This window comes from Cnephaeus nilssonii, assembly GCF_951640355.1.
Source record: "Cnephaeus nilssonii genome assembly, chromosome: 9".
In the NCBI taxonomy this organism is placed as follows: domain Eukaryota; kingdom Metazoa; phylum Chordata; class Mammalia; order Chiroptera; family Vespertilionidae; genus Cnephaeus; species Cnephaeus nilssonii.
Genome location: NC_137080.1, coordinates 82,111,904 through 82,132,420, shown reverse-complemented (window position 1 = coordinate 82,132,420; position 20,517 = coordinate 82,111,904). Strand labels below are relative to the sequence as shown.

Genomic DNA, 20,517 nt, shown 5'->3' with positions numbered 1-20,517 from the left:
AGATTCTCCTTTACTGGGATCCATAAAAAATTGGTGTGTGATAGTAACTTGCTTCATAAATAACAAGAATCCCAATGGATAATCAAAACCATGCAGTATTCTCATTCTGTGAACAATTTCCTTTTCCTCTCCTATCTTCTTACAGTAACCACTGACGCATTCATCTTCTCAGGTTGCCATACAAAATACCACAGATTGTGTGGCTTAAACAACATACATTAATTTCGTCATTGTTATAAAAAGAGGATATCCAAGATCCAGGTGCCGTCAGGGTTGAATTCTAGTGAGAACTCTCATTCTGGCTTTTAAATAACCGCCTTCTCTCTGTGTCCTCACATGACCTTTCCTCTGTGGAAGAAACGGAGATCTCTGGTGTCTCTTCCTCTTCTTGTAAAGACTCTAGTCCTATCATATTGGAGCCTAACTCTTCTGACCTCATTTATTATTATCTCCCTAAAGTCCCTCTCTCCAAATGCAGTCACATTGGGTGTTAGGGCTTCAACATATGAATTTCTGGGGGACATAATTCAATTCATAATGCTTTCCAACCATCAAATACCTATAAAAGTAAGCTCAGTTAGGACAGAAACTTGGATTGTATTTTTCACTAAATGTCTTATTTGTCTAAGGCCTGTTACAGTGCGTGCAATATACTAGGTCCTCAATAAATATTTGTTGAATGAATATATGATGGCCTCTTTTTCCTCTATCAGATTGAGATTGTAATTGAGGAAATCTGTGAGAATAGGTCAAGAAGACATATTTATTTTTTCATTAAAGGAGGACAGTTTAAATGTAGTCTTGAAAAGTCCCTTTCAATTTTATTAAGTGATTTACATATGTCATTGGGATTCCAAGTCATCTAATTTTTTTTACCCACTTCATTCATTAAAGATTTATTGAGCAACTAATAGATGCTCAGCACAGGATCAGGTGCTGTGGGTCAAGCTAAGAATAAGACATCATCCTTGCCCTCAAAGCATTTGCTGTGTGCTTATTGAGGGATGTGGTCAGCACAGGAAGCAGTTATGTAACCACATAATTATAATACACATAAAAGAACATTGAAAAGATCACACTTCACTTCCCTGAGGACTAATAAGAGAGTACAGCCCTAAATTAAAGAGAAAGGATACCTGCTGGGTGAGAGGTAGAGATCTATTTATGACAGAGCTATTTAAGAAGTGGTGGAAGTAAATCAGGTGAATTTAAGAAGCACTTAAAAACTCATTAGTGTAAAATTCCACTATACTGGTAGATACCGGAAATAATAGGAAATTTGCATGATTGTCTTCTATCTTCTGCCACACTTCCATACACAATTAGGAGCAGGCTCAAATGTTTATCTCCAAAGGTGCAGAAAGGGAAAAAAGGAGGACAAGGAAGGAAGGAAGGAAAGGGGCCTGTGGGGAATGGCAGGCTACCTGTCTCTAGAGGCAGGCAAGGGGCGGGTGGGTCCCCATATACTTAGAAATCCTTCCAGTCTGATCTTCCCAGGCTGGACCGAAATCTACAAGGATTTCCCTTGAATCTTTGCTGCTGTCCTGGGTATCCCAGACAGCAATAGGACCCAGAGTTGTCCACACTGACATTTACGCTGGAAAAAACCACTGCCAGATGGCACCAAGTCACAGCCAGACCCTAAGGCCCAAGGCTGGCCAGCTGCCAGACTTGCCCAGTCACTCATTAACTTCAAAATGATGTAACCCACACTTTACACATTTGCATTTCTGGATCCCTCCTATTTTGTTACAATTTCCCCCTAGTATTTATGACTTAGCTAGTTACCTTGGGCTCTGAATAGCTCAGATACAGTCCTGTCTTCTCCTGAGCATAGGAGACTGAACCGCAGTCTTCCGCATGTTTCTTTCCGATCATAGATCTATGAATCAAGGGACCCAATGCCAAATTCCATTGTCCAATTCCAGAGAGACAGAACAAGGAGACTAATAAGGATCTGCGTCCGCCTTACCTGTGCATGTCACTCCTGGGAAGGTCTGCCCACTCTTCGGGATGAGAAACAATGTTAGACACACACCAAGGTGGGAAGCTCTGCTGGAAATCCCCTGAGCTGGTAAGAGACCCAGAGTGGGGCTGGGCTAATCCAAGGACAGGTGCAAATGCTAACGCCTAAGCATCCCTGCCACTCCCTCTCTCAAGATTTCACACTTTGTATAATCTCTGCCAAGTTATTTGGTGCAGGATATTCCACCCTTGGCATCGGGATGGCAATAAATGAGTTCAGATAATAAAGCAGGTATGACAGCACCTTCTAAACCCAACGCTAATGAATGGATGACCTGCCCCGGCTGTCACTCTGCCATCATCTCTGCTTTCCCCATGGGGTGGAGTGCAGTGCTGTGCTTAAAACTGTAGGCTCTGGACTCAAACTCCCTGAGCATGAAGCCCAGCATTTTGGGCTTACCTCTTGTTCATCTAGGTTTCTTCATCTGCAAAATGGAGGTATAAGAATCAGCTTCATAGATTGTCATGAGGATTGAATGAGAAAAGTTCATGGAAAAAACAGTGCCGGGAACAAAGTATTCAATAAATGTTAGTTATCGTTCCTCTTGTGAACAGAGCTGGATGCTGACTATTCTTTAGTCTCTTTTTGCTTATGCAGTCTTTTCAATTAGCACCTAGAGGGCAATGGTCTAGCTCCGTGGTCGGCAAACTGCGGCTCGTGAGCCACATGCGGCTCTTTGGCCCCTTGAGTGTGGCTCTTCCACAAAATACCACGGCCTGGGCGAGTCTATTTTGAAGAAGTGGCATTAGAAGAAGTTTAAGTTTAAAAAATTTGGCTCTCAAAAGAAATTTCAATCGTTGTACTGTTGATAATTGGCTCTGTTGACTAATGAGTTTGCCGACCACTGGTCTAGCTAAAGGCCAGAATGAGGAATATCTAATGATCGGAAATTGTAACAATACAACAACAACAAAAAAGATACTGCACTTCTGTAGGGGAAATCATGGCCCTAACGGATATAGTGGTAAGTAAGGCCTTGAGAAGAGCACAGGCTGTTAGAAAACTTTGTCCAGCACTGTTCTCTTGGTGGGAAACTGATAAATGTTGATTTTTAGAGGTTTGAAAATTGGCATTTGCTTGTCTCTTCTCCAGATTCACCCAGGTAACTGGATGACACATTTCTTTTTAAAAAAAATATATTTTTATTAATTTCAGAGAGGAAGGGAGAGAGAAACATCAATGATGACAGAGAATTATTGATCAGCACGCCCCCTACTGGGGGTCAAGCCCACAACCAGGACTCGAACTCTGACTTTCTGGTTCATAGGTCAATGCTCAACCACTGAGCCATGCCAGCCAGGCTTGATGACACATTTCTTATTGTAATACATCCAATAGAGAGAAGACAGGCCCCATTTTCAGGAATTCTGTAATTTTCTGCAGAGGTCAGAGGATATGAATGACTATCAGGGAGCATGTTCTTTTCAAGAGGACTCCAAGCCTCTGAGCCCTCGGGCAGCTAAGAAAGATCAACAACATATTTTCATCAAAAATCCAACTTCTGGTTACACATGGTGAATTAAACCCATGAGTTTATGTTTTATTGTTTTCAAAATTTTAGTGGAAAGTGAAAGAAAATCATGAGCCCCAAGGGACAGGAGCATGGGGAAGGAGAATAGCAACAACATTTTGGCAGCTAGCAAGCTGAAGAAAGCGTGGTTACTTACTTCAGAGACTAGAGAAGCAGGTCTCTGCGGGTGCTGGAAGCAGGCGGAGACCAGGGCCTGGGAAGAACCTCAGTAATATTTCAGGTGCCCCTGAAAGTGGGGCTGCAGGTGGAGTTAAAAATAGGAAGATTATTTCAAACATGAACAAGAGGCAGATAGAATCCTCGCTCAGCCTCCGTGTCCAGCCAGGCACACGGTTTCATTAGATGGACTGTGGTCATTTTCTGCTGTAAAGATTCCTTGTTCCCATGGTGATATCAATTGATGTTTTCTGTTTTCGCTGCTCCTTTTCCAGACTCTCTAGACTAAATTACAGACTCCCCGAGGAGATTGTACTAGAAAGACTTGGGTGTCAGGGGTACTGGGCACAGCTGGGGTGGGTGGCAGTGGGTGTGAGCCTCTGTACTGAAGACAGACTGCAGACTGGATGGCTGCCTGTCTGTCGGCACTATAATACTGGTTGTCAGACTTCAACCCTGCAGGCAGGAGACCACACAGCTCTCCTTTGGATAAACTGATTCACTATGAACATTACTTAATTATAATGTGTTAATATTGGTCCATTCATTATAACAGATGTCCCCTGCTAATGCAAGCAATTAGTAGCTGGGGGGTGGCGGGTGGGGAGCTGGTACTGGGTATATACAAATTCTCAGTTCTAGCTGCACAATGTTTCTGTCAATCTAAAGCTGTTCTAAAAAAAGTAAAGTCTATTAGTAAAAATGGCTATAATGTACTTAAATCCATAATTCTGTAATCAAATTATTCTTAAACTACACACACACACAGAGTTTGAAGTTGTACAATGAAAATGACATCTTGAGCAACCTACTGTGAAGTTCACAGTCTTCTACACAATCAATTCCATCTCATTTGTAGTGTTTCACATATGAGCAAAGCTCCCAGAACCCCAAGACACTGGGGGAAATGTCTAACACAGGGTTCCTTAACCTCAGCCCTATTTCTGTTGGGGGTCAGATAATTCTTTGTTGTGGGGCTGTGCTGTGCATTGTAGGATGTTTATCAGCATCCCTGATCTCTATCCATCATATGCCAGAAGTGCAAGTCCCCAGCAATGACCCCCCCCCCCAAAAAAAAAGAGTTTCCAAACAAGCAAAAGATAAGAAAAGAAAATATTATATAAAACAAGAACAAGAATAGAAGGCAATAGAGAAGAAACATCGCGGGAATGAAAAATACTCTCAGCACTTAAATACATGTCAACAGAAAGGAAACATTAAATAGAAGGTTTGGAAGAAAAGGTTGAAGAAAGGCAAAGAGATAGATGTTGTAGAGAGAGATGATTAAAAAGAATTAGAGGATAATTTCAAATGATCTAAGATCCAAGAAGATATTTCTAAAGAGAGTAGGAAAGATAGAGAGGAGGAACATTTCAAATACTTAGTGGAGAAAAGTATCCATAATTGAAGGATATGAGTTTCTAGATTAAAAGGACCCATGAGGTACTAGCACATGACATTTCACAGCAGGTGGGACAAAGCAGTCTAAAAGCTTCCAGGGAGGAAATAAAGGCTCCAAAAAAGAATCAGAAATGAGAATGACATGGAATTCTAGAAGCTAGAACACAACGAGAGATGCCTTCAAAATTCTGAAGGAATTCCAGCAAACCAAACTATCATTCGAGTGTGAAGATACAATAACGACACTCACAGACAAGCAAGGTCTTGTAACATTTACCTTTCATGCTTCCCAGGGGAGCTACTGAAAGTACCCTATGTCAAACCCGGGGTGCACAGGTTTTTCTCATGCAAGTCTGCAGTGGAGTTGAAGAGTAGTTAGAAGGCTCTCTTGGGCCCCAAGTCCCCATTCGGAGCACTTTGGCTTTGTTAGAAAACAAGTTTTGGGGATTCGGCCAGGGGCATTTCTTCAGCTATAGCTAGTGGTAGAGAGGGGCTCAATTGGCCTCGGGTCTTCCAAAAGCAGTGCTTTTATTTCCTGCCCACGCCTCTGGATTTGCTGACTCTGAGCTCAGAGCTTCTCTAGGCTCCAGTGGCAAGAAAGGCTCCCATGGTAGCTGCACCTGTACAGGTGTTTTGTTGTGGCTTTAGCAGATCTAGTTTCTCTGTCAATATGCTTCCCACATTCCAGAAGTGACTCAGATTGTGTGGACAACACCACTTTCTTGGGTCTCAGAGCTGTTATGTATATTTTGATGACTTTTTCTGTCATTTCCAAGAGATTTTGGAGTACCAGTTGGGCAGTAAACATATGTGTTTCATCAAATATTTTAAACAAAAAGACTCATTAATAGAAGATTTTACCCCCTTTCCCACATTGATACACACTGAGCTTCTGTTCAGCTAAGGCCCTCAAAGGTTTATTATACTTTCCTTCTTAAAGTTGATCTTGTCTTCCTTATACTTCTGTATTTTTAAAAAACAGTTAAACCTGGGACTTTACAGTTATGCCTGTTACATTTTCTTTACAACTTAGCTGGTCACTCTCTCATTGAATGTGGGGAAACCACACTTATACTGGGTTAAGCAAAAGATTCGCTTGCATCTGAAAAATCTGAGCTGATTTTAGCTTCAGGCATAGTTTGATTCAGGTGCTCATGCTATGACATTCATATTTCTTCCCAACCCTCACTTCTTTTCTCTCCATCTTTCAGACTCCTTGTCTCTGGATTGCCTTCATTCTTATGGACAAAATAGCCACATGGAAGCTCTCAGCCTTTCAAGTTTAAATTGTTCAATTTAATAATTTAAATAGAAAAATATTCTCCTTTCCATTAGTATCAGCAAAAAATCCTGGTATTGGTTCTGATTCACTTACCTTGGATCATGTGACCATCCTTGAATCACTCACTGTGACTGGGGCATTGGCCAGACCTGAGAAGGTACTGGAACCTTGTTCTATAAGATCCCAACTGACTTACAGTAGGAGGGGGTGGCTCCCCAAGGAAATCCAGATGCCACTCACTGGAAGAGGGAAAGGGTTAAAAAACAACCTGAGTGGTAAAAACAAAATGGGTGCCAAGTGGTATGCCAGGTATGATATACATTAACACTTTACATAAAGACAACCTTAGTACCAACATATAGATAAGGTCACTGAAGCTCAGAAAAATTGAGCAACTACTTGTCAGGCTTTTAAAATCATAATTTAGCAAAGGGACCACACCTTCCTAGTCTGAGGAAACCTAGGATGGGGAGAGGGTTTGGTCATATCCAGAAATAGAGATAGTTTAGCTCAAAGCAAAGGAGTTCATTCATTACCTCAGAAGTTCACCATCAAGTACTCATTTTGGAAAACCTCAAGTATATGATCTCCCATACATCAGCAGTGTGTGTGACATGGTTGTTGGGTCTGACAGATGGACTTGCCTGCCAGCCGGGGCGAACTGGGGAGAGGCAAGGTCCTCTGCATAAACCAGTGTGATTGTATGTTGGCGACAAGACACTCCTTTAATTTATAAGCAGCTGTAAAATTAACATTTTTATTTGTATATTTTCTTCATTTGAAGGCCAATCTCCTCAATTTTGTATAGCTAATGCAAAATTTAGTTAATTATAATAATATAGGTCATCTGTCTACTAAGTTATGGCGAAAAGTAATTGAAGTGGAAAGAACTGTATTTAAATACTCTCTGTTTGTTGAAGGGAAAGGGAATTGGCTACTATGTGTAGCTCATCAGTTGACCTTTTTTCAAGGCTGGAGAACCTTCTGGAAGAGGGTTTCTGCTGCTACTGCCCAAAGGACTGTACAGTAAAAGGTTTGATTAGGTTCTGGATTTTGGAACTGTTACATTTCCCTGTGTTGGAGGATGTCATCAAGAGGGCGTGACCTCCAGTTGACCCAAGAGCTCCTCACCCGCTTCCCTGTCCTTCCAATGCACTTTCTGCCCACCATTCCCAGGCTACCAGCTGTTTCCAGGGCACAGCCTTGAGAGCAAAGCATTGTTGAGCTCATCCAGACTGAATATGTGACTGAACCCAGGTAAGGTCTCTACATAACTCTTATGTGGATGGGTGTGGAGATCTCCCAGACAAGCCTCAGATGTAAATTCCCTTCTTATTAAGACTGCCACCTACCAATCTGGAGTGATCTGCTTCTTTCTTCCATGTCTCCTTGCCCTCCAGGTACAGGGCCAATTCCAGATTCCACCAAGGAAAATGCCAAGGTTCGGAACCAACACTCTACAAACAAGTTCATCAGAGTGGGAACAATAGATTGACATGGTTTCCCACATTCCTAGCATGGTATCCTAACTAATAATAGACAAATATGCAAACTGACCGTACCTTCGCTATGCCCGCGATTGGCCAGGAGGCGCGGGGGGGCGGGACTCGGGGTGGCTGGGGTGGCCGATTGGGCTGGCGGGACGCTGAGCTCGCGTCACCAGCAGCGGCTCGAGTTCAGCGTCTGCGCCATGGCTGTGCTGCGGCACAGAAGGGGCCTCTGGGGCAGCAAGCTCACGTCCCACCGTGGACCATCAAAAGCGGGGGAGCTGGATGCCTGGTCCGCTCAGGCACCAGGCCTTTCAGAAGCCTCTGCCGCGCTGGAGGCTTCTGAAAGGCCTGGTGCACCAGCGATCAAAAGCAAAAGCGTGGGAGCTGGGTGCCTGTCCGCTCAGGCACCAGGCCTTTCAGAAGCCTCCGGCGCGGCGGAGGCTTCTGAAAGGCCTGGTGCACCAGCGGACAGGCACCCAGCTCCCCCGTGATCAAAAGCGAAAGCGTGTAGGGGACCCTACACGTGCATGATTCAATCATGCACTGGGCCTCTAGTCTTATATAATAAAGAGATAATATTCAAATTGACCATCACTCCAACACACAATATGGCTGCCCCCAGGTGGTCAAAGATGGCTGCCCCCATGTGGACACAAGATGGCTGGCAGGGGAGGGCAGTTGTGGGCCATCAGGCCTGCAAGGGAGAGCAATTAGGGGTGACCGCGTGCCGGCAGAAGAAGGCAGTTTGGGGGCGACCAGGACTGCAGGGAGGACAGTTAGGGGGACCCAGGCCTGCAGGGGAGGGCAGTTAGGGGCTACCAGGATGGCAAGGGAGGGAAGTTAGGGGTGACTGGGCCAGCAGGGGAAGGCAGTTGAGGGTGACCAGGCCTGCAGGGGCGGACAGTTAGGGGTGACCAGGCCTGCAGGGGATGGCAGTTGGGGGTGACCAGGCTGGCAGGGGAGGGCAGTTAGGGGCAACCAGGCTGGCAAAGGAGGGCAGTTAGGGGTGACTGGGCCAGCAGGGGAAGGCAGTTGGGGGCAACCAGGCCTGCAGGGGAGGACAGGGGCAAATAGGCTGGCAGGGGAAGGCAGTTAGGGTTGACCAGGCTGGCAGGGGAGGGCAGTTAGGGGCAACCTGGCTGGCAGGGGAGCAGTTAGGCGTCAATAAGGCTGGCAGGGGATTGGCTAGGGGGTGATCAGGCTGGCAGGCAGAAGCAGTTAGGGGCAATCAGGCAGGCAGGCAGGCAGGCGAGCAGTTGGGAGCCAGCAGTCCTGGATTGTGAGAGGATGTCCGACTGCCCGTTTAGGCCTGATTGGGCCTAAATGGGCAGTCGGACATCCCTCAAGGGGTCCCAGATTGGAGAGGGTGCAGGCTGGGCTGAGGGACACACACCCTCACCTCGTGCATGAATTTTGCGCACCAGGCCTCTAGTCTGAGAATAAGAATAAAGACAGTGGTTGTCTTGATGGTTCACTTATTCTTACAAGAGGAGGTGACTTTCTTTGTGTATTAGCCCAGTATATATGGACTTGTGTGCCTGAAACCATCCAGTTACTCCCAGTAACTCTGGGAGTAGCTGGTTCTCAGAACCCAGGTGCACTCCTGGGGTCACTGCCCTTCTGGGAACCACACTGTAGCTTATTCAGAAGCACTTTACTGGCCATTATTGGAATGGCCATTGGCAGAGCTTTGTCTGAGCCTGACCTATGGCAGTATGACCTGAGTATTTTAGTCAAAACAGCAAGGCCAGAAAAATGGAAAGAATGGATGTAGATAGGGACAGAGAAGGCAGCTTGGTCAAACTGATAGTTACTTGAGGAAGGAAAATTGTATACTTTGAACATTTTATTTTTGATGACCACTTTATACATTGAGCAGTTAAAAGCATCTGCTCTGCAGTCACGGCTCTGCTAGGACTTGAGTGCTTTTTAAACTGTACCATACAGAGGATTAATGGGAGGGAGGATTTTGTTAAAATGCAGAATCTGATTCAGTAGATCTGGGTGGGACTGAGACTACATTGCTAACCATCTCCCAGGGGACCTGGTGCCGATGTCTGAAGTGCATGAACAATCTGAGTATCAACTCTTTGAGTAACTCTTTTGGGCTTTGGTTGCCTCACATGTAAAATGGGACATCAGTACCTTCCTCATAGGATCAGTGAGATAATTAAATAAGAATGTATAGAACTTAGAAGAGGTCCCGACACAGAGTAAGCTCTCCACAAATGATGACCATTATTTATGAAAAATGGGAGTGATGAAATCACCACCATGAAGATTAAGACAGAGTCAATGTCTAGTGCTCCACCTGGGACCTGATACATAAAAAGCATTGGTCATGGACTTCCTATGGGCCCAGCTCTGGATGTGTTTTCTCATTTAATCCCTCCTATCTCTGAGATAGGCACCAATATTCTACCTCTTGGCAGATGTGCAAATCAAGACTTAATCTAATAAACTTGCAAAAGACCACAGGTTTACTAAGCAGCAGAGCTGGGGTCCTGTGGCACCAAAATTTGTGAACTTAGTCACCAATAATAATTGCTACTGTTATTAGTATTATCTTATTAAGTCCTCATGACAAAGGTGGGATATTATACCCATTTATAGGAGAGGAAACTGAGTTTCAGGGACTTTAGTAATTTGCCTGAAGTCATGTACATCATCTCTGTTCTTTTGCCATACACAAGGCTGGGTCAACAGTGGCACACAGGGTCGTGACCTCTGTGTTTTTCATAAGGACCCCTGACAACATGTGAACAGGCTCTCACCGTCCTTCTCACACCCTGGCAGTGTTGGGAGAAGCCCTCCTTCCTGCGCTGTGATACTCCTTACCAGCAATGCTGCTGTGCCCACCATGGAACGGAGCTTTGTTGTGTTGGCTTTTGGAAAAGTTACTAACCCCTGGTATGACTGGTCCATGTCAGAAATGCAAAGGGAAGGGGAGGAATGGAAAAGTATCGTACAATTCCAGAGAGCCCCAAGTGATGGAGAGAAGGCTATTGAGGTTGTAATTGTTAGGTTAGTCTCTCTGGGACACAGACTCTCAGAAGAAGATGTGCACACAGGAGTCTTGTTGGGGAGCCTTTAGTGTCATACCTGTGGGGGTGTGAAGGAAGCATGTAGAGGCAGAGGGAAGAGATGAACTGAGAGGCCCAGGCCTCAAACAGTCCCATAAGTGGCTCTGGAGCTGAAGTGGCCCTGGAGTCGATGCACTGGCCCGTCCCGCTCCTACATGACCAGTCACTCTCCCTGGGGTGGGGGTGTGACCCAGGGTGGGGGATCTCTCCATCTGAGTGCAATGCTTGGCCACTCAGTGGAGGGTCATGAGTCACTAATACCCCAGCATGTGGCAGCATGAGAGCCTCCACCCTGAAGGGGGTTCTGGGACTTACAGCACAGCACCCACTGCAGCACATCACATGGGCTAGGAGGTGCTGAGTTTGGCTGCATTATGAAAACAGTGATACATCTTGCTATAAGACTAAAATGATGCGGTAGGCAAATCCAAAGTCTGTTTGGGGAACAATAATGATTTCACTAATGATTGCAACTAGTCAAGGAGGCCCAAGTCATGCCCAGCCTTAAAAGTTTTCAAATTCAATTATTGGATGAGAATGGGAAATAAGGCAAAAGAATCAGGAGCTATTATGCATGAAAAGTTTTAGCACAGATTATTTCAACCATTTCAGCCTATTATGGGTTTCCTATTTCCAACTTATACCAAATGCACTTGGACACACACACACACACACACACACACACACACACACACACACAACCTTGCATATGTCTTCCTTTTAGAGACATCAAATCTCCTGAATCAACTCCAAGCACATTTCCCCAGACTATCTGTGAAAGGAGCAGATGAATGGGTTTAGTAAACCTGTGGTCTTTTGCAAGGGAGGGCAGTTGGGGGCGATCAGGCCTGCAAGGGAGAGCAATTAGGGGTGACCGCGTGCCGGCAGAGGAAGGCAGTTTGGGGGCGACCAGGCCTGCAGGGGAGGACAGTTGGGGGGACCCAGGCCTGCAGGGGAGGGCAGTTAGGGGCGACCAGGCTGGCAAAGGAGGGAAGTTAGGGGTGACTGGGCCAGCAGTGGAAGGCAGTTGGGGGTGACCAGGCCTGCAGGGGAGTTTTGACAGAAAACTTTTTGCTTGAAATTTTCCCTTCCTCAGGTTGCATAAATTTAAGGGGAAAGTCTGCCAAGTGTTCAATACTGCTCTGCATGGTGGCTCTGGCAGGGACGCACTGTACCAGCAGCTAAATGAATGTTTTCCTGAATCACTGACTTATCATTCTTAATCACCTGCTCTGTTCCTCCTTGCTTGCGCCAAGGCCTTCTAAATGACCTGGGGAGGAATAGAAAAAAGAAGCAAACTTTCCTAGAACCATGAACGGCACTGCACATTGACCTTGGTGGCTGAGAATTTGTTTGGTAGGTAAGACTGCAGCGATGAACACAGCTAGTCAAAGTTATCTTTTCAAGCCTAAAGTGGGCAATAGGGGGTCAAGCCCCCACACTAGACTCTTTGGACATTCAGAACTGTGGCTGTGTTAGGAAATTTCTATGAGACTAGGATGTCTCAATGAATTGAGCCATATCATTCCCTGGCTGAAACTCTTCTCATGGTGCTTACAATGAATGGCAAGCCCCCTTGCTTGGCCTACAAGCTTTGGGGAGCCCAGACCCTTTCCCAACCTCATTCAGAGCCAAGCCCTCATTCTCTGCACTGTTGCCATATTGATGCCACCCGTTAGGTTCCTCCAACGTGAGGAGGCCTTTCCAAATCCATGGCCGTCACCCTGCTGCCTGGAATGCTCTTCATTGGCTGGTTCCTTCTTCAGTTCAGCTTCAAGGTCACCTCTTCAGAGAGGCTTTCCCTGACCGGGACCCTTCAGTTTCTTCCCTGTTCTCACTGAGTGTTCTTGCTCTTCTTCACTGTGCTCACCTACCAGAATTGGTAGTTATTTATTTGCTTATTTCTTTGTTTACAGTGTCTTTCCCACACTCAGTTCTGCTATGTGAAATATCAGGGACTATAATATCCACCTGTTCACCACTGGAAACCCGGTGTCAGGCACACAGTAGGTCCTTGGTAAATATTTGTCACTGGAATGAACAGTACCTCATCCAGTGCTGAAGTCCTATGCTTTCTATGTTATAAAGTACTTATTCATAGATTTTAAAGGAAGGCTTTGTATGGATGGAAGTATCTCACAGACATAAGATGGATGTATTTTTAGGATGAGGGGACATTCCAAATTATTTTCACAGCAAATGGCTCCTCCCTCCTATTCTCATAGTGGTTTTGTTTCAGTTGAGGTATAATTTACAGACAATAGTGCCCACATTTTAAATGAATTTTACACATATATACCACCACGGAGATCACGATAGAGATGCAGAATGTTTATAGCACCCAGAAACCTCCATGTGTCTCCTCTCAGTAAATACCTCCAAAGGGTATCCGCTATTATTTCTATCAATACAGGCCAGCATTGACTGTTTCTTAACATCATAAATGGAGTCATATGTACATCATATAGTCTTTCATGTCTGTCTCTCTTTTCTTTTTTGGCTCAAAAGGATGATTTGGAGATCTATCCATGTTGTTCTATGTCCCAATAATTTGTGGGGTTTTTTTTGCTTTGTTATATTCTTTTGTGTGAATGCACCACTGCTTAGTTATCCATTCTGCAGTTCAAGGACATTTGTGCTGCATCCAGCTGATGGCTATCATAAGCAAGGCTATGGTGGATATTACTGTACAAGTACTTTGGTAGCTGTGAAAACTCATGTCTGCTGACTATAAGTCCTGGAGTGGAATGGCTCCAAGCTACATGCTCAGCTTTAGTAGATACGCCAGTGTTCCGAGGTGGTGGTGCCCGCTATGCTCCGCCTTGCTCCATAGCATCACCAGCACTTTATATTTCTCCATCCTCAATGTAGGCCATTCTGATAGGTGTGAAGTGTACCCCTTGGAAATTTTGATTTGCCTTTCTCTGATGAGAAATGATGTTGAACACTTTATAATGTTTATGGGCCATAGAGGTATTTCAGGTATCAGTCTGTATGCATCAATTGCCAGTATATGTGAAGTGACTAAGTATTTTGACCATTTGTAAAAAAAAAAAAATGAATTGCCTATCTTTTTCTTATTAATCTGTAGAACTTTTTTCCTCTAACATTTTGGGTATGAGTTATTTAACAACTATATGTATTACAAATATCTTCTCCCAGTCTCTGGCTTTCCTTTTCACTCTCATGATGGTGTAATTTGATGAACAGATGCTGTTAATTTTAATGAAATACAATGTCCTCATCATTTTTTTTTAAATGAAAGTGCTTTTTGTGTTGTATGTGACAAATTTTGCTCACTTTGTCTCCTATAGTGTCTTACATGAAAGAATAGAGTGGGGTAACTGTTAAAGGAGGGTCCTAGTACACCTGAAATGACATTTAGGACCAAGAAAGTAGAATAATGACAATAAAACGGGGCTCTCCCACTTGCCCTCAGCAGAGCCCAACCCATCCCATCCCTCTAGGCCTTGCTCAAATTCCTCCTCCTTCATGAGGTGGCTCAGCTTCACCCTCTGCTCCTATGAGGAAAACGTAGATGCATTCATTTCATCTCTTGGTAACTACTTAGACTATAGGCTGAGTTGCACTCCCCCACAATCACCACTCAGAAATAGTCAACCCAGGCAGACAACAAAGAAATTACACCACATGGACCCAGAGTCATTCACCAGGTATATTTGAAGTCTAAGCTCTTTGAGCTATACACGTGCACAAATGATTCAGTTGGTGGAAATCTCTCCCTCCCCCTCCATATTTAAACTTTTCAAACTTAAAATAGTGCGAAAGAGGTTTGCATAATGTGCGTCATGGAAATGCTGAGGCAATTCTGACTTTCACAGTGCTGGGAGCTTCCCCGCTTCCTCCTCCCCAAACCCAATCTCAGGAAAGAATTACTTGATCTGAGACAGATTCACATGGACACTTTGCAATAAAGTTCACCAAGATTAACCATTTAGGTCATACACTCCACTGAGCTTTTATTTCATGACTACACAGACCAGTCATTTCAACTTATACTGAATTTGGTTAGAAATGTCTGGTGTATCTGTTTTTATAACTTAAAATTCATTTCCAAATATGTTCTCTCACCCAGATTTCTTTAGAACCTGCATTCTGGAAATTCTGAGTAGCATAAAAAGTCAAACAACAAGCAGATAACAGAAGATTCAGCACAAAATGGCTGAGGCCAAAATTTCGATTTCTCCCACTAGAGGGTGGCATTTCTTCACTATTCAGTCTAATCTCTCATTTGTTAATGAAAAAACCAAAAATCTCCACAGCAAAGGAAAGTCAAAGCACTTGCTTATTATACACTCCTCAGATTTTATTTTTAAGAGGAGCCTTCATTTTTTTTCTTATGGAAACTCAGGACTTTACAGGCAATGCTGTCCTCAATTTCACCCATCCTGTGTCCAGTACTTATATTGCTATATTCACAGTAGAACGGACTAGAATTTCTGAGTGATCAGTCTATGTTTTAAGTTTCTGATAAAACTAACATACACCTTAGTCAAAAACCACAACAATCCTTCTAGCAGTTGGCTGAGTTATTGTTCTTGTGTGTGTTTCTGAGGCTTGGGTACTGAAAGTATTTCCCCCCACTCCGTCACAATTGGCATTTGCATCAAAAGTAATTCATTAATGTACAGGAGTAGATGAGGCCTGGCACATACAGCAGAAGGAAATGGTTCTATAGGTGTATCTTCTGTAATGCACTTTGGGCTAGAGAAATAGAAAAATCACATGTAACAAAAACAAGTAATTGTTTGAGCAATATGGGCATTGCATGAGTAGGATCGGCATACATTTATCATCCTCTGCCTTTTAATATGCTCAGCAGGTGCTACATTCTGGAGACTTAGCTTCCTCCAAATTGTCTACAACTGACATTAGCATCTTCACTTTATTTAAAAACAAGTGGTCTTGATAGCAAAGATGTTGGCTAATCATTTATACATGGGCATGAGAAGTTTTGTGCCCTTTCAAAATTCAGCATTATCCATAATAGAGTGTAATATTATCTGATTATCTGTATTAGTCTATGAATGCATTCATAAGCAATGCACATATTATGTTTTAAAGCAGCAAATGGCTGAACAATCACTAAATAAAAAACATCCAGATTTTAAAAGCACAGCTGAAACATTTGTACAAATATACAAAGAGGAAAAACAATCGTTCAGACACCATGAAACTTTTGTAATAAATAGGTTTGTCTGAAATCGGTCTCTATCACCCTGGACAAGCCTCCCCACAGAGGCTGGGAAAGTTCTATATGGAAGTTCAAAATCTACTGAGGAATATCGTTGGGGCCAAACTCAGTTTTGCTTCCAAGAATTTTAACAGAGCCATGAAGTATTGACTCAAAACAGTGACTATACCCAGACTTGTTGAGCTGGATGATGCTGATAATTTTACTACTCTAGATAGGACATGGCTGGCTGCTAACAACCGGTGAGTTAATAGTAGATCCTCAAATCATGAAAGTAAATGCTGGTGATCATGCATGTCCTGGGAATGTCGGGATGCAGAGGACTGAGTGAGACCAGATAGGGATATCTCATGCAGTCAAACTCAAGTTTACTTATGGTCCTACTTCAGTGGCCGGGAATAAACAACACACACATCAGGACTGGGACTGAAACAGCTCACAAACAACACAGGTGCTATTTGTACTGATATCTCTGGCTTGTATCACCATGAGAGAATGAAGATATAGGCTGTGCTGATTGTTTAATAAGAAAATACTACTTTATTTTCTAGAACCTTCTAAATAATGGATTATACTTGATGGTATGATATGATCAGGAAACATATCACCTTTCCTAGCCCTTTTGTCTGAGAGGCTTGATTACAAGGAAGGAATCTCAAACAACCAAACACCCAGTATTTAAAGGCATTTTTTTTTTTTCGACAAACAACCGGGAAAAGAAAGCATGATAAAGAGGAGACATATCGGCGAGGCGGAGCGGTGAGCTCAGTTGGACACGGAGGGTGGCAGGCCGGGACGCCGGGTTTGGATGATTTTTGGCTTTGGGGAAATCTTTGGATCCTCTTCTTCCTCTATGTCACTGTCACACACGTGCACGACGACACTTGGGGTGGACTCAGTCCCTGCATGGAGCTCATACTTCTCTCCTGAAAAGCGAGAAAAGCGGGGGGTGAGAAACAGGTTCTTTGGTGAGGTTGGCTTAGGCAGTGAGAAGAAGAATTTACAGTCTCAGGAAACCTGGGATCTTACCCAGGGATCGCTGGGGGCTTTGGAAAATGGAATGAGATCTATCAGTCACGGTATCCCAGACTGACCACCTATCAACTACAACACTGAGCGGGCCACTCAGCCTCTCGCAGCCGCAGGTCCTCAACTGCAAGGGTCAACATGGCAGGATCTCCCAGAGGATTGTGGCGAGGACTGAATGGGTCTGGCAGTGAGTTACCAGTTTCTCTTCCATTTCCCAGCATTGCTGCTAATTGCTGTGTAACCATGAGCCAATCACTTCACCCTCTCACCTTCTGGATGTAGTAGTCTCTACGTGTTACAGCTGGATGCGTCCTATAGCAAGAGCTGCCCCAGGATGGAATAAGGCAGGATCGTTGCTTGTTTAGGATTTGCAGTAGTGACTGGGTAACTGAGTTAGGTGACTATAAAGGTCCCTTTTAGTCATAAAAGTCTGCCATTCTTAACTTGCCCATCTTACAATCAAATTGCTGTTAGCCAACAGGCTTCCTGTCTGTCTTTTTTTTCAGTTCAGGAGGTACTGGTTGAGCATTTCCCATGGTCTGGCCCGTTGCTAGTTATAAAGGCTACAAAGTGTGTACACACACACACACACACACACACACACACACACACACACACACTATGCCTTTCTCAAGAGCACAGCCCAGTGGTGGCATTTGCGAACAATATTCCATGGTAAGTGCTGGGTGGAAATGTATATTAAGGACTATGATACCCAATTGTAAGGAGCAAGTAACTCTAAAAGGTTGTGGTGAACATACAGATGCTACTCAGAGCTCATGTAAATGTGTTTGTTCTCCTTAAAGAATTTTGTCATTTTTATCAAAATCCCAAAGTCGAAGGACCATTTCAGATATTGCTAAGGAGAAGAACCTGCCTGAACGGCCTTTATCTGAAAGGTGCAGGAAAGGCTGTGGGCCAGGGTGGGCAGACCTGGTTGGGGGCATCTTTGCATGGTGGTTCGCAAGCCCCTGGCAGCCAACTGCAGGTACTTGTTCAAAAGCGTTTTCCAGTGTGAGGATGCAACCTGCACGTTCTCACTTAGTGACGTCTGCATTGGTGCCCGCACCCCCAGGTGCTCCACTGCTACAGGGCTTCCTGTGACAGGCAGGCGGCCGTGGTCCTGGGAGGGCACTGGCCTGCATGTAACCCGTTCCCTCTCTCCCTCCCTCCCTCATGCATCATGGTTTTTTTGTCACTGGGGAGTGACAACAGCACAGGTGGAGGGCAGTGCCAGGAGGGACGCTGAGGATGCATAAAGGAACAGAAGCAAGGGATCCAGACCAGCCCTGCAGCCACTCCCAGCCATCAGGCTAAGGAAGCTTTGACATTCTCATGCTAAGTTCCTCAGCAAAGGGTGACTGAGTTCCCTGTGTCCAGGGTGCCCAACACTTTCTCCTTCCTGCTGGAACACCCCACAGCTCTGAATGGGGACTCCCTCAAGCAGGAGACAGAGGAAGAAAGGACGCCTGAGCAACCAAATGGGGTGGTTCTTGTTTTGTGGGGAGGGTTTCTTCAAGGTTCGCACGTTTGGAGAAGTGCCTTGGGAAGAAACACAGGTGGCCGCTGAAGTCGCCGAAGTCCCCTTCGTGGCCCTGCTGGTTGTGACACAGGGAAGAGGGAGGTGGGACTGACGGGAGAGGCTGCCATAGCAGAGTGAGCGTGGAGACTGTGGGGGTGAGGAGGTGACACAGGGACCCTGGCCAGGGGATGACCAACACCCTGCCCCTTTCCTCATCTGCTGGTAAGAAGCTAGCTTTAAAAAAATAGTAGTAAAATATACATTATAAAGCCAGCTTTTTGATCAGGGCACTTGTTTGCCCTGCTCTGAACAAAGAACAAGCCCTAAAGACCCCTCTAGTTGCAATGTGTTTACTTTTCAAAAGTGGGTGCCTTCCTCAGTCTAGGGGTACTGGGGGCCCACTTGGAATGGAGAGGCAAGGACCCTGTACAGGGCATCCTGTTGGGGGACACCCTGTGCAGGGCGACTTTCACGTTGAGTTACCAAAGTCAGATCGCTTGGCAGTAGAGAGAGTTTACTGCTGTGATCCCACTGACTCTGACATTTCACTGTTCTAAATTTGGGAACTTTCTTACTGTCAAAATCTAGCAAAGCTAAACAGCTGTTGAGAGCCCATGAAATAAAAAGAAATAGCTTTGGTTTTGCTGGGTTGAATTTCTCTCTCTTTTTTTCTTTTGGCCTCTCTTTCCCTTGGGGCTTCAGCTTATTCCTGCATCATGAGGAATGATCTCAATGCTGTCACCCTGCATGGGGACATGGGACCTTGTCTTCACAGGGCGGGCAGGTCCTGCCCCAGGACAGTGGGCAGGGCCACACATGGCAGTCAGTCTGGTAAAGGACAAGCAGAGTCCTCCCATCACAGACTGTCCTTTCCCCTGTGAGCAGAAAGGTGACCGGGATCAACCCCTGCCCCCCCGACCTCCGCCGGTCCCCACCAAAAAAAAAAAAAAAAAGCATTGGCCAGGGATTTCCAACAACCCCCATGAAACAGATTCCCAGGCACACAAATGCACAATCCTCCAGCACATGGTCAAAAGTTAGATCCTCATCCAGGCCTTTGACACTGATGTAGGCTTGGCTACTGCTCAAAACCAATGCCAAGGTTCTGTCTCCTCTTTTCCTGAGTGGATGGAGACAGGTTGCGGACAGCATCCCTATTTCTGCCCGTCTGGAGGAAGTGGAGGTGACCACGGTCTGCTTCCTGTCCTCAGGAGGGAGGAGGTGGAGTTCCTGTCCTGATGAGGTGGCTGGGGACGTTGTGACGTGTTCTGGCACAATCACAGAGTAATGTGTTCGTGATTGTTGGTCCAAGTGCCCCAGGAAGTTCTCCATCGTGCTCTCTTGGGTGAATGGGCCATGAGTTGGCCTCTTCTTGAATTCTTTCTGACATAATCAGTATGATTTTGCATGGTTTGTAAATATCAACATAATGCAGATGTGTTAAGGGTGGGCTGATAATACAGATAATACTGTATTTATGTGTAGAAAAGCAGAGATCTGACTGCTCAGATTCCTAATAAAGAAACGTTTGTGATGGGGGGAGGCGGGGGGAAGAAACCTTCCTAAAGCATTAGTGCCTCCCAGGACAAGTCCTCATATGACTTCTTCCAGGGAAAATGGTACCCTGTGAGAAGGCTAACCCCTATTTTGTAAAACTACTGTTTGAAATTCTCTGCTATATTTTTTAGACAGCCTCTTATTCTAAAAAAACACACACAAAAAAAACTTTGCTTTCTATCCTGCTTGAATAATAAGGAAGATAAACTTAGCTGTCTGACCTTG

At 44.8% G+C, this 20,517-nt stretch overlaps 1 protein-coding gene across 2 annotated transcripts in view; it reads right to left on the bottom strand.

The window, feature by feature from the left end:
• Positions 1–14,686: 14,686 nt before the first annotated feature.
• The window catches only part of RCAN2 (regulator of calcineurin 2), a 245,860-nt gene continuing 240,029 nt past the window's right edge, over positions 14,687–20,517 (bottom strand). For both annotated transcript variants that reach the window (XM_079781480.1, XM_079781481.1), the window contains exon 5: positions 14,687–17,110. In XM_079781480.1, the coding sequence (XP_079637606.1) occupies positions 16,950–17,110 (161 nt within the window). In that variant the 3' untranslated portion in view covers positions 14,687–16,949. The remainder of the gene's footprint in view (positions 17,111–20,517) is intronic.